Source organism: Triticum aestivum, chromosome 2B (genome assembly GCF_018294505.1).
Source record: "Triticum aestivum cultivar Chinese Spring chromosome 2B, IWGSC CS RefSeq v2.1, whole genome shotgun sequence".
NCBI classification, from domain to species: domain Eukaryota; kingdom Viridiplantae; phylum Streptophyta; class Magnoliopsida; order Poales; family Poaceae; genus Triticum; species Triticum aestivum.
In genome coordinates, this window is record NC_057798.1 from 401,625,383 (window position 1) to 401,637,642 (window position 12,260).

At 51.6% G+C, this 12,260-nt stretch overlaps 1 protein-coding gene across 1 annotated transcript; it reads right to left on the reverse strand.

Moving 5' to 3' along the window:
• Nucleotides 1–5,364: 5,364 nt before the first annotated feature.
• On the reverse strand, nucleotides 5,365–6,391 carry LOC123041292 (uncharacterized). The gene is made up of 2 exons (XM_044463934.1): nucleotides 5,870–6,391; nucleotides 5,365–5,709 (listed from the first exon to the last, which is right to left on the reverse strand). The coding sequence occupies exons 1-2, from the start codon at nucleotides 6,248–6,250 to the stop codon at nucleotides 5,569–5,571; spliced, it is 522 nt and encodes a 173-aa protein (XP_044319869.1). The 5' UTR covers nucleotides 6,251–6,391; the 3' UTR covers nucleotides 5,365–5,568.
• Nucleotides 6,392–12,260: the final 5,869 nt, after the last annotated feature.

Sequence of the window (12,260 nt, forward strand, 5' to 3'; positions counted from 1 at the left end):
GGCGTTGGAAGCCATGTGCTGTTCTGGAGGGACAGATGGATCCATGGGTTTGCGATCATGGACATTGCTCCGCTGATTCATAGCTGCGTGGATACTCGCACGCGCAATTGGAGAACGGTTATGGAGGCTCTAACAAACAATCGATGGCTCCAGGACATCCATGGCAACATCTCCTTCACGGCCCAACTTCAACTTATGCATCTGGGGCACGTGGTTGGATCTGTGCAGAGAGACACGCAGAGGCCGGACGCCTTCTCGTGGCCTTGCGATAAATCAGGGGTGTACACGGCGAGATCTACCTACCAAAGGTTATGCACTGGCTTGGAGAGAGTCCCCTTTGCGAAGTGTGTTTGGAGGAGTTGGGCACCCCTTAGGTGCAAAATCTTTGCTTGGTTAGCCGCGCAGCGGCGGCTATGGACCTCGGATCGCCGTGCGAGACATGGATTGCAAGATCACCCCTCTTCTTGCTTCATTTGCCTGCAGGACCAAGACAACGTCGAACACATTCTTATCCAATGTGTATACGCGAGAGAGGTGTGGTACCTAGGTCTCCAAGATCTAAACACCCAAATCAGGACTCCGGAGCCTCAAGATACATTGATGGAGTGGTGGCTTCGGGCAAGAGGCCACTTCAGGCGAGCCGAGCGGCGTGGTTTTGATACGCTGGTTATCATCACGACTTGGGCATTGTGGAAACAGAGAAATGTCCGGGTGTTCAACAGGCCGTGGCAATTTATGAACCCTACGCAACTGTTAGGTCAAATCCGGAGGGAGGTGCAGGATCTTAGGACTGCAGGGATAGGAGTAGGAGGTCTTCAGCGTTTTGTGAGAGAGTGGCCTTAGTCTATTTGTTTGGAGTTGGCTAGCGTCTTGTAAATATTCTTTCTGCCTTCTATAAAAATATGGTACGCCATTGGCATATCCTTGGAAAAAAAATATAATGCACTAAAAGAATTATATGAGAGAAGTCTTTGAAAAATCGTCGGATCAAGGTTGAGTGATCCAATTCTACATTGAAGATCTCAATATTCATTCTTAAAAACCAGGCAGCATAGTGTAGCCTTGAATGTCGCATGTGGTCAGTCCCTTGAGCCTCGGCGGAGTACCGTGTCAGTGTGAGCTGGTGTGGCATGGGCGATGATGGATGTACATATGATTGCAATTGCCTCCTGGCGCAGCACGTGCGCATGCATTCAATGCATGCATGCACGCATCATAGGTTTACGTACATGTACATATACGTATTGCGTACGGCGTGCGTGCGCGTCACTTATTTCACACGTACGCTAATCAATAATTTCCACGCGTTTCCTACCCTAGCCGCCACCGTCGCCACGCGATTAGGGCGAGGCACTTTTTCCTCCGATCTCCATCGGCCGGTGCGCTGGCCCCCTCTCCCTTCGGTTGCTGCTCCAGCGGCAGGAGAGAGGGGAGACCCCGTTCCTCTGCTCTGTAGTTAGGTTTTGGATTTGTAGGTCGTGGTGCGTCGTTGGGGTGGTGGGAGCGACGCCCGGATGAATAAATCTGTCTCAACCCCACTCCCACACCGACGGTGTTTTTCATGGCGGCGTCTCGAAGTTGATGGCATCGTGTCTCTGTCGATCCCTCAGATCGACAGCGTTAGGGTTCATGGATGGTGTTGACGATGCGGCGGCGGCGACTCCATCAGGTGTGTCTTTCCTTCTGCTCTGTCCCCGTTGCTGTGGCGTTGTCTCCGACGTCATGGTGGAGCAGGGAGGTTTTGTCGTTCAGGAGTACGCACAGGCGGTTGTCTACGCAAGTGACAACTGGAAGATGGAGTATCTTGTCTCGGGTCTGTGGTCGAAGGCAGGCAGTTTTGGTTTCCTTCTCCGACGTCGTCGTCATGCGAGGGTGTCAGTTCTGAAGTTCGATGGCGTGTCCAGGGACATGTTGCCCCGGTCTGATTCTTTCAACGGCTATGGTTTTGCTTTTGGCAAATTATTTTGGAGGTCCGTAAAGCTGCTGATCAGCGATAGAGCCGCGTCGAGCTTGGGCGAAGAGGTGATCTGTCTTTTTACCTTTTGGTGGCCGCTTCGGTGGTGTCGAAGAAAAGAGACAGACGCTGGTATTTTGCATAGGATCTTTCTATCTTTTCAGTCATGTATGATCGATGCTTACGTGCCTTGTAACTTGATCTTTATTCTATATAAATGAGACACGTATTACCATGTAAAAAAACAATAATTCCATTCAGAATCGACACACGACTGACAGGAGGGTTCGGTTTGGTGGTCCACGACTCCACGTGCCAATGGCATCCATGCGTGCATGCATATATGTGTACTACAATATATCAGGCTGGTCATAGTGGAGAGTAACTTAGACTAGTAACATACATATGTTATTAGTCTATGTTACTATCTTCATAGTGGGTAGTGTCATAGGTGTGGTAACATAGTTGCCTTCATTTATTACTTTGTAGACTCATTATGTATTGGAAACCGCTATGTGATGGTAACATATTATGTTACTCTATTTGCCTTTTTCCTCATTAACTACTTGCCACATCACTAATTTTGCTTATGTGGCATCTATGTTACTACCTATGTTACTCCCACTATGACCAGCCTCAGTATCTGCATGTGTCTGTCCACGATGAGATGAGCTCTGCTGGCAGGAACACGTACGTACGTACGTGTATCTTCTATGGATCGTCCATGCAGTTAATGTCTGTGCCGACCCTAGACAGATCCAGCAGTGTACTAACCTAGCTATGAGCTACTTATACATGCATGCATGCTTTGCTTAGCTAGGAGCTGCTATGGCTATGCTCTCATGCATCGTGGATCGATCACGATCAATCTTGCAGCTATCTAGTGCTAGTAATTAGCTTAGCTGCCCTACTTGTCCTTTTGTATGGGCAGCCGCTCAGTACCATGCATCATATGCATAATGTGTGCACCGATAACAGAAAACGTACGTACTTCAGTCCCTTATAATGATAATCCTAATCTCTTCAAACCTAGGAATCTTTATATTACCGAGAATTTAGAACCGTACTTCACAGAAATGTTATGTACTCGTGAACGACTAGGATGACAATGATCCCACATTCAACCTGCGGGAGTACTTCAAGTCCCGTAGGAGGAGAGGAGGCGGAGACGTTATCACTCGCTTCTTCAAACCGATGAGTCTATAAATCAAATCTCCTCAAAATGTTTCTTACTGTAACCGATGAGTCTATAAAACTCCCTTTTACCTTGCAAAAATTAAAATAACCGAGGTAAGGTGATCAAGATCACTTCTGAACATAACATCATTCATGGAGTCCTGAATTTTCTGCAAAATATATAAAAGTACCCCTGGCCATATTGACGTGTCCAAGTTAGTAGGTGTTGGCATTCTCCACAGGTCTTGGAATTGTTTAGTACGGGTGTCCGGTTGATGCCACATCCAAACAGCTTTTAGATGTGTTTTTTTCTCAACACAGTACATACGTAGGAAACCATACATACGCACATACATTACCCTTATAAATGTACGGACGCATATCCTATTCTTGTGAGCATCTCTGAGAGACTGAGTCGGCACATCATTTTAAGATTGATAAAGTCGTCACAGACGCCTTCGTAATCGATAAGAACATCTCCTCATACTGAACGCACATCGGCGGAAAGCCTAAAGTCGGCGCAATAGCTAAACTAGTTTTGCTAAATTAGAAGGACGAGCGATGACTCGGGTTGGTTCTGGTCCGGATGTTGCTGTTGAGCTAGCTTTCGCTGATTGTATAAACACTATGATTTGAGCAATACAGTTTATCACTTGCAAAAAAGAAAAGAAATAAATTCAAGAAAATGCGAGCACCAGTGTCATGTGTAGGACTTGAACTCTGATGAGCTGGGGATACCACTCTCTTCCTAATCATCCAACCACTGGTTGGTTCATAGCTTTTGGTGGATGAATAAGTTACCAGAGAGCCAAAATACGATTTTATAAGGTTGAATGTGGCATCATTTTCATGCTAGCTGTTCAGGGGGACACCTTAAGGCAACTCCAATGCGAACCATCATGTCCGTAAATTTCTGGACCGTATAGTTCAGACGTTTTAGGTCTTCCAACAGGAGTCATCAAATGTCCCGAGACCGATACAAATGTATAAGACCCCTAAATCGGCACAAATTGAGGAAGGATTGAGAGAATATGTACGTTCGACTGGCCCACCCTTAATTTTTTTTAGAAAAGGCTCACCCTTAATTGGACCACATCCTCCATGGCCCATGTATTACACTCATTTTCTTTTTCCTATTGGTACGTCTAGCCCATTGTCAGTCATAGCCTATCGTTTGAATTTAATGGCTACAGTTGAATGGCCAACGCCTTGCTCACTGTCCGCAAAAACGATCGAATATGTTCATGAACATTTGGTGCCGTCCGTTTAGTGATCCCCGGTTGAATTGCATAACATGTCTAATGAGCTCGCATTGCCCTGTGGTTGGGTCTTGATAGGTCGATGCTAGAAATTGAATTGAATCTATCATTTTACCGAGCTTAATTTGATAGTTGTGCAATCAGTTAGCAAGAGATGTTGTCAGGTAAATCCATCGAACTTTCATCTAGGGTTTCCCTGCCTCTCGTCTAGGGATTCCCTGCCTCTCACCTGCGTCAGCACCGGTCCACCTCATCTGCCATGGTGATTGGACCATGGAGGCGCGGTGATACCGGCCCTTGCCGGCAAAAGGGCTCCGTTTTTAGGTGCTTTTCTGAGTTTGTTAGGGTTTGCGACATGCTCAAGAAGACGAGCCGGCGGCGGCTTCTTAAAGATGAAATAAGGTTCTCCCTGCCTAGTCCCCGTCATGGTGATGTTTTAAGCATCGTCGGAAGGCATGTGGAGGTTTGTCTCCGCCAGATCTCGTGCGATCCGGTCGGCGTTTGTCTTTGGTGGACCGTCTGGATTCGGTCTTCGTTTGTCTACATCAGTGTGTCTGCAGGTTGGATCCTTCCGATCTATCCTTCTCTTCATATCGGCGGCGGTTGCTGTTCTGGTGTGTTGGTCCTATGGGGCCTTAGCACAACGACTTTCCGACTGTCTGTTACAACAATGTTTGTCCGGTTCCGACGAGGGAGGGACGATGACGGCGGCGTGCCTTCGGCTAGCTCCAGTGCTTGAAGTCATCGTTAGCTGGTCTACGGACCTGGATCAATTTTTACTTCTATGATTTTTGTACTACGTTGACAGTTTTTTTTTTTCAAAAAAGGGTTTTACCCCAGCCTCTGCATCACTACGTTGACAGTTGACCGTTGATGAATAGATGAAAGTTTTTCGGAGAAAAAAAATCCATCAACGCTACTCTCTTCGTCTCGTAATATACGGGACGGAGGGAGTAGAAATTTGTCAAACCGGTAGTACAAGCTACAGCAGCAACTACATATAACTATTAATTATTGCACATGACAACAGGGGTTTGGGGCCCAACGCACGCATGAGATTAGTGGCGCAGAACATGCGGATAAACAAATAAACTTGCACTAAGGTAGAAGAACTACACAATTCAGTGGTGAGCAGTTTGGTCTTTGGTCTGCTCTGGTCCACCAACAGTTTAACAAGGACTAAGCCAACACCTCTTTAATTTCTGCATCCGGCCCCTCCCGAGAAGAATCCCACCTGCAGTACTCAACCCACTGCCGCGCTGCTGGTGCCGCGGACGATGATCTCTGCTCACACTCGCAGCCAGCAATTTGCCAGCCATCCTGCATGCCCACGAAAGCATACTGATGAATATTTGAGAGAGACGATCAACATTTGATTTGTTCATGAGAGAGGACACCCTGATCAGTGATCGATTGAATTAACCTAACTTGTGAGTGCAGTGCATGCATGGGCAGAAATACTTAAATGGAGTAAGCGTACCTGCAGGTGAAGTTGAGGAGTTGCATTTGCAGGGGAGCAGGCTGTGTCTTGGAGAGGGTCTTCATCAGCTGGTTCCAAACGAGGCATCTTCTTCTTGTTGTTCTCCTCGGTGCCTGCTGCCTTCTTCGCCTTGGCCTTGGTCTTGCTGGCGGTGGACAAGGTGGAAGTGGAGGCGCGGTCGCCGTGGGGCTTCTTCGCTGGCACCTCTTGGGAGTTGTGCAACTGCAGGTAGGTGTCGTCGCCGTCGATGAAGTAGGCTGTCCAGCCGCTGTCGTCGGAAGCCACGGCGGTGGCAGGCCCGGATGCGTAGCAGTCGACGTCGCCGTCCAAGACTGAAGCTAAAGCACCCGGGGTCCTAGACGAGCTGATAGATTCCTCCATTTGACGAACGTACGTATGTGTGTGTGGACAATGAACTTGAAGCTAAGTTAGCCAGCCAGGTAGCTGCGCGTAAGGTGGCTAGCTAGAAGAAGAAGAAGAAGATTGCAGTGTTGTAGAATGGATTGGAGTAATAAATATGGCATGGAGGTGCGCCGGGGGAGCGCGGTTGGTGATGGTGTTATATAAGGGCGGAGAGAGGAGAGGGTAGGCGCACCGGGACGTGGAGCGGCGGAGGGGTTACAGTGAAGTGTCGTTGAGGCTGGTCATAGTGGAGAGTAACTTAGACTAGTAACATACATATGTTACTAGTCTATATTACTACCTTCACAGTGGGTAGTGTCATAGGTGTGGTAACATAGTTGCCTTCATTTATTACTTTGTAGACTCATTATGCATTGGAAACCGCTATGTGATGGTAACATATTATGTTACTCTATTTGCCTCTTTCCTCATTAACTACTTGCCACATCACTAATTTTGCTTATGTGGCATTTATGTTACTACCTATGTTACTCCCACTATGACCAGCCTGACATTAACGCCGGATGGACGATGCGCACATGGGCACTTATTTGCAGGCCGTGCACTCAACTGGACTCAAGACACACGTACGAGGGGGGGTTCCATCCATGGATGGATGGGATGGGATGGGACGGGATGGAGGGAAAGATAAGTTAAGCAGAAAGCCTGTTGGACCATGGAGTCATGGAGATATACGGGGTACTAGACAAATGGAAGGAACAAAAATCTTGCACACGTGCATGCTATACTAGCTCGTCATCTTCATCTGCTAAGCGCCTTACCCAATAAAGTTCACTGGCTGGAGTACACATAGTTGACGACCGGCGGGATGACTCGATCAGCACCGCTGGTTAGGCCAACTCCACTGCGCGACCCTATCCTGTCCGGCTCCGTCTGTTTGGAATAAAAAGACAAAAAAGGCGGCCCGGCGCACGGCCTCAAACGGATAAATGTCCGGATTCCGTCCGTTTTCGACCCATCCCCGGCCCAAACTTGTGCTCGGTTTGGGGTGAAACGGATGCGCGCGGACGACCGAGACGCACGCCCTTGTCCCCTCCGTGGCCCGCCTGTCGGGGACACTAGCAGTCCCTCCGCTCCCAACGCTTCACCCTCTCTCCCCGCCCCGCCCCGCCGCCGGCGCCGCCCCTATTCTCCGGCCGCCTCCTCACCGCGCAGCCCCCCGTCGTCCATACCAAACCACGTCTCGACATGGCCGCCACCACGCCCGCGCTTTCGCCGTAGTTTTGGTCGTCTATCGGGGAAGGTTTGGCCGTCGCCGTCCTTGCCGGTGGCGGAGGGGACACGACTGCCGGCGACGGACCACGGCGGCTGAGGCAGATTCCGACGAGAGCTCCAGAGCGGCCAGTAGCCGGCCGGCAACCACCCCTGCTGCGTCGAGGTGATCATCGCGGCCTCTTCACCACCGCGGCCGCAAGGTGTTCGACCTTTTGCAAACAAAGGTATGGACAGTGGAGACGAGTTTTTCTTCCATCACTTCCTTTGTTCATCGGACGATTCGTCGTCGGATGATGAAGATCTTGTGGTGGCTGCACTGGTCGTTCACGACCATATTCAACGGCAGCTTCCTCGGTACAGGGGGTCACTCCCTGGTCGTGCTCCCAACCTGAACCGCAACATGGAGAGAGGCCACGCCCTGCTCTATGCCGATTACTTTGCCAACACCCCGCTCTTCAAGCCGGATAAATTTCGTCGCCGTTTTCGTATGGCAGGGCATGTGTTCAACCGTATCCGAGAGGGAGTGGTTGCTCATGACCCATACTTCGAGTGCAAGACGGATGCCCTTGGCAAGCTTGGATTCTCCTCTTACCAGAAATGCACCGCGGCCATCCGCATGCTTGCATATGGTATTCCAGGCGATCTGGTGGGCGAGTATGTGCGTATGAGTGAAAAAACATGTCTGATGTCAATGTACAAGTTTTGTCAGGCTGTGATCGAGGTGTTTGGCCCAGAGTACTTGAGGCAGCCAACTGCCGCTGATACAGAGAGATTGTTGGCGACCAACGCAGCTAGAGGCTTTCCAGGCATGCTTGGCAGCATAGATTGTATGCATTGGGAGTGGAAGAACTGTACATTTGCTTGGCAGGGCCAGTACAAGGGGCATGTTAATGGGTGCACTGTCATATTAGAAGCGGTGGCATCACAAGATCTTTGGATATGGCATTCTTTCTTTGGTATGGCAGGTTCTCACAATGATATCAACGTGCTGCAGCGTTCTCCAGTCTTCGCGAGGCTTGCAGAAGGCCACTCCCCACCTGTCAACTTTGAGATCAACGACCACCAGTACAACAAGGGATACTATCTAGCAGATGGTATATATCCTCAGTGGTCAACTTTTGTGAAGACAATCTCGAAACCCCAAGGTGAGAAGAGAAAGAGATTTGCCCAAATGCAAGAGAGTGTTAGAAAGGATGTGGAACGTGCTTTTGGTGTGCTTCAATCCCGGTGGGGTATCGTTCGAAACCCTGCACTGTCATGGGATGAAATGAAGCTTTGGGAGGTGATGACTGCTTGTGTGATCATGCACAACATGATCGCCGAGGACGAGCGTGATGAGAGTATCTTTGACCAAGGATTTAATTATCAAGGTGAAAATATTGAGCCCCTGCACCAAGACCCGGCCACATTTGAACAGTTTGTCCAATTCCACCGTGAGATGCGTGACTGGCACACTCATTTGAATCTTCAAAATGACTTGGTTGAGCACGTTTGGGATCACATTGGCAACCAATAGATGTATTGGTCCAATTTATGTTCAGTCAAGACAATTTCGATTTGGTTGTTAAACTATTTTATTAAAGACAATTTCAATTAGGTTGTAAAACTATTTTAATTTTCAGACAAATATTTGGGTTGGAAATTAGTTTGATGCAAATTTGGGCATTTTTGGCCTTCACGGACAGGATGGGGCAAATGGATGCGGCCGCGCGCTGGGCGCACGGCCATCGCATCCCAGGACAGGTCCGAACACGACCCCAAATCCCTACCCAAATGGACAGAAACCGGACAAAACGGACGTCCGTTTGGTGTCGCGCGGTGGAGTTGGCCTTAGGACAACTACACCGCACGATCCCAAACGGACGTCCGGTTTGGCCGGATTTTGTCCCTTTAAGGCGGCGATGGGTTCGCCCGTGTCCGGTCATGTCCGTTGGATCGTGCGTGCACCCGCCGCGCAGCCGCACCCCAAATCACGTCCGCGTTAGACATGATTTAAAAAAACAAAAAAACGTAAATAAACTGACTAAAAAATAAATAAACGCAGTTAAAAAAAACATAAAACTTAGTTAGAGGTCACTTAGCAGTTCACTTAACGGCCTAGTGCCATAATTAATATAAAAAGAATATAAAAAACACCGTCGTACGCTCCTGCCGCGCCCGTCGATGCCATGGCCCTCGCCGTCTTCAGTGGTCGCCGGTGTCGTCGTTGTCGTTGACGAGGTCAACGTAGGCCGGCGCCGTCCAGAGGTGGGGACGGCGGCACGTGGTACACGGGGGCGGCCTGGAAGGCTGGAGGTGCCTGCACCATCTCCTCCCGTGGTGAGGCCTCCCACTCCGGTGACTGCGGCGGCGTGGGTCACCAGTTCACGCCCCCACGGCGTCGGCCATGTCCGGAGCCGTGCACGACCCGCTCCACCGCTGGCCTACCTACCAGGCCCGGGTGAAACGCGGCGAATGGCTCCTCCTCTAGCACCTCCTCCCTCCTCTCCTCCTCCTTGACGGCCACCATCTCCAGCTCGGGGAAGGCGACGTCGCCGGTGGTAGAGAGTGCCAGCGTCTCCAAGCCGTCCCATTGACGCTCGTCGTGCATGTTCATGGAGTCCTTCATGACACGCTGCATGAGCCGGGCCTCCTCCTCCGCTGTCATGCGAGGAGGTGGAGGTGGTGACAGAGACGGGGAAGGCGACGGCGCAGGCGTGAGGCCGTGCACCCGTGTATGCTCGCGCGCACCTCTGTACGTGGCCGCCGCGGCCCTGACACCGTGACGGCGAAGTAGGACGCGCGCCGCACATCGTGCTCGTCCTGGAGCCACGTGTCCCAGAGCATGAAATTGGGGGCGTACCTGTCTTCATAGTAGAGGTCGTCGGGGAGGAGGCGGCGGCGGCGCTCGATCTCATCGCGGCGCGCACGACCGCCCATCAGCGGCGGGATCGGGACCCGGTCGGCGCTGAGGTGCCAGTTGTTGGGGAGGTGGACGTCGCTCCATGGGACCGACGTCCTCGTCTCCCAGTAGCGCCGGAACACGTCGGCGCTGAGGTACTGCCAGTCATGCTCGCCGGCGGGCCTAGAGGCGACGGTGAAGGTGGCCGGCACAGGGGCTCGACGGGAGGAGCGCAATGATGACGCGGGCTCCTCCTTCTTCACGGAGCTGCGACAACGGCCCGGGGAGGAGCCGGCTTCACGGTCGTGCTTCCCCTTGCGGACATTGTTCCTCAGACCCATGGCTGCGAGGCGGTCGGCCGGTGAGTTCGAGGCCTAGGGTTTGGAGGTGTCGGGTTTTGAGGAGGCCACGGGGTGGAGTGGGGAGTGTGGACGACGACCGGTCCACGGCTTCCGCATTTAAGTACGACCGCGACGTTTCCCTGGGAGGATGACAAGAGGGCCCGCTGCGTGTGCGCATTGATGTTGGCGGGTGGGATGTAGGTGGCCGCCTGCCACGCGGCCCCGACGCGTACGAGCGCGTGTCCATTTGTTGTCCGTCGTGACCCAAAACTGGCACATGTTTGCGCTCGAAATGGATCGGGCCGGACACAAAACGGACAGGATGGGTCCGGGCCATCGCGCGCTGGGCCTACAGGTTTGTCCCTTTTACCCCAAGCGGACGGGGCCAAACAGAATGGGGTCGTGCGGTGGAGTTGGCCTTAGGCCAAAGGCAACCATCCGATCTCGCCCCTTTCTCTCTTCCGGCACGCCTCGCACTCGCCGCGTCGTGGACACCGTCTACAACACCGTGCTTCGCAGCAGCCCGCATTCCCCCTCCCTGCCGCCAGCGAGCTCGAAGCACTGTGTCAGTGAGCTCGTAGCTCAGCCCTCCCCCAACATCCTGGTTATATCATCCCGACGCCCCCAACATCCTGATCGCAACATCCCGGCCGTTGTCGCCGTCCTACCATCCCGTTACGGGTTGTAGCGCCCCACGGTGGCTGCTTGCACCTCCCAGTGATGCCCATCGTGTTGGAAATATTAGCACTTTTTCTATTAGACTAATCCACGAGTAAACAGTAAGCATGGCATAAACGGTATGCATCTCATAGCAATACCTAAGCATACTAGCACGTACAGAACATAGAAGTGAACCATCTATGAGCAGCACATATACGGCTAGCACAAGTATGAGTAAATGAGGAATGAACAGATCATACCCTCCGGTGTGCCAGGCCAACGCGACTGTGGCTTCGTCCATCGCCTTTTTCTTGGCAGCGGCGTCGTCGGATATGGTGTCAATGCAGGGGAAGTAGTGGAAGCAGAGGCGGTCGGAGCTGGGGACGGATCGGGAGCAGTCGCATTGAGACGCTCCAAAAAAACCTTACTGTGCACGTGGTCGTCGGGATGGGATCGCCGGAGGCAGCATAGAAGAAGGAACAGTAGATGATAGCTAGGTTACGCGAGAGGGAGTGAGTAAACCTAACTAGGTCACTCCACTGGCTAGAGTCTTCTTATATAGTCCGTCGGGTAGAAAGTCGTGGGCCTACGCGGAGGCCCACGACCGAGTCAACGCACTCCTGGGAAGGGATTCACATTCCCAGAGAAGGGTCGCACACCCGCGAACGGAGTCGACGAATCCCGGGAACGCAAGCCAGCCCACAGTCCAATGTCTCGGACAGTGCCCACCTGTTAGCGACTCGTTATTTAATCCCTGATTAATTAATTTGTTTCTGAGCGGCAAAAATAAGCTCTGGCTCGGCTCATTCCCACAACCCGCGGCGCGGGCACGCGTCGTGACCTAAATTTTTAGTTTGGCGTGCAGAAGTTT

Excerpts from the sequence above, each read along its gene's own strand:
- LOC123041292 (XM_044463934.1), bottom strand. The coding sequence starts at position 6,250 with ATGGAGGAATCTATCAGCTCGTCTAGGACCCCGGGTGCTTTAGCTTCA. Across the intron at positions 5,710-5,869 it reads CTCCTCAACTTCACCTGCAG|GATGGCTGGCAAATTGCTGG; the intron begins GTACGCTTACTC and ends GTGGGCATGCAG.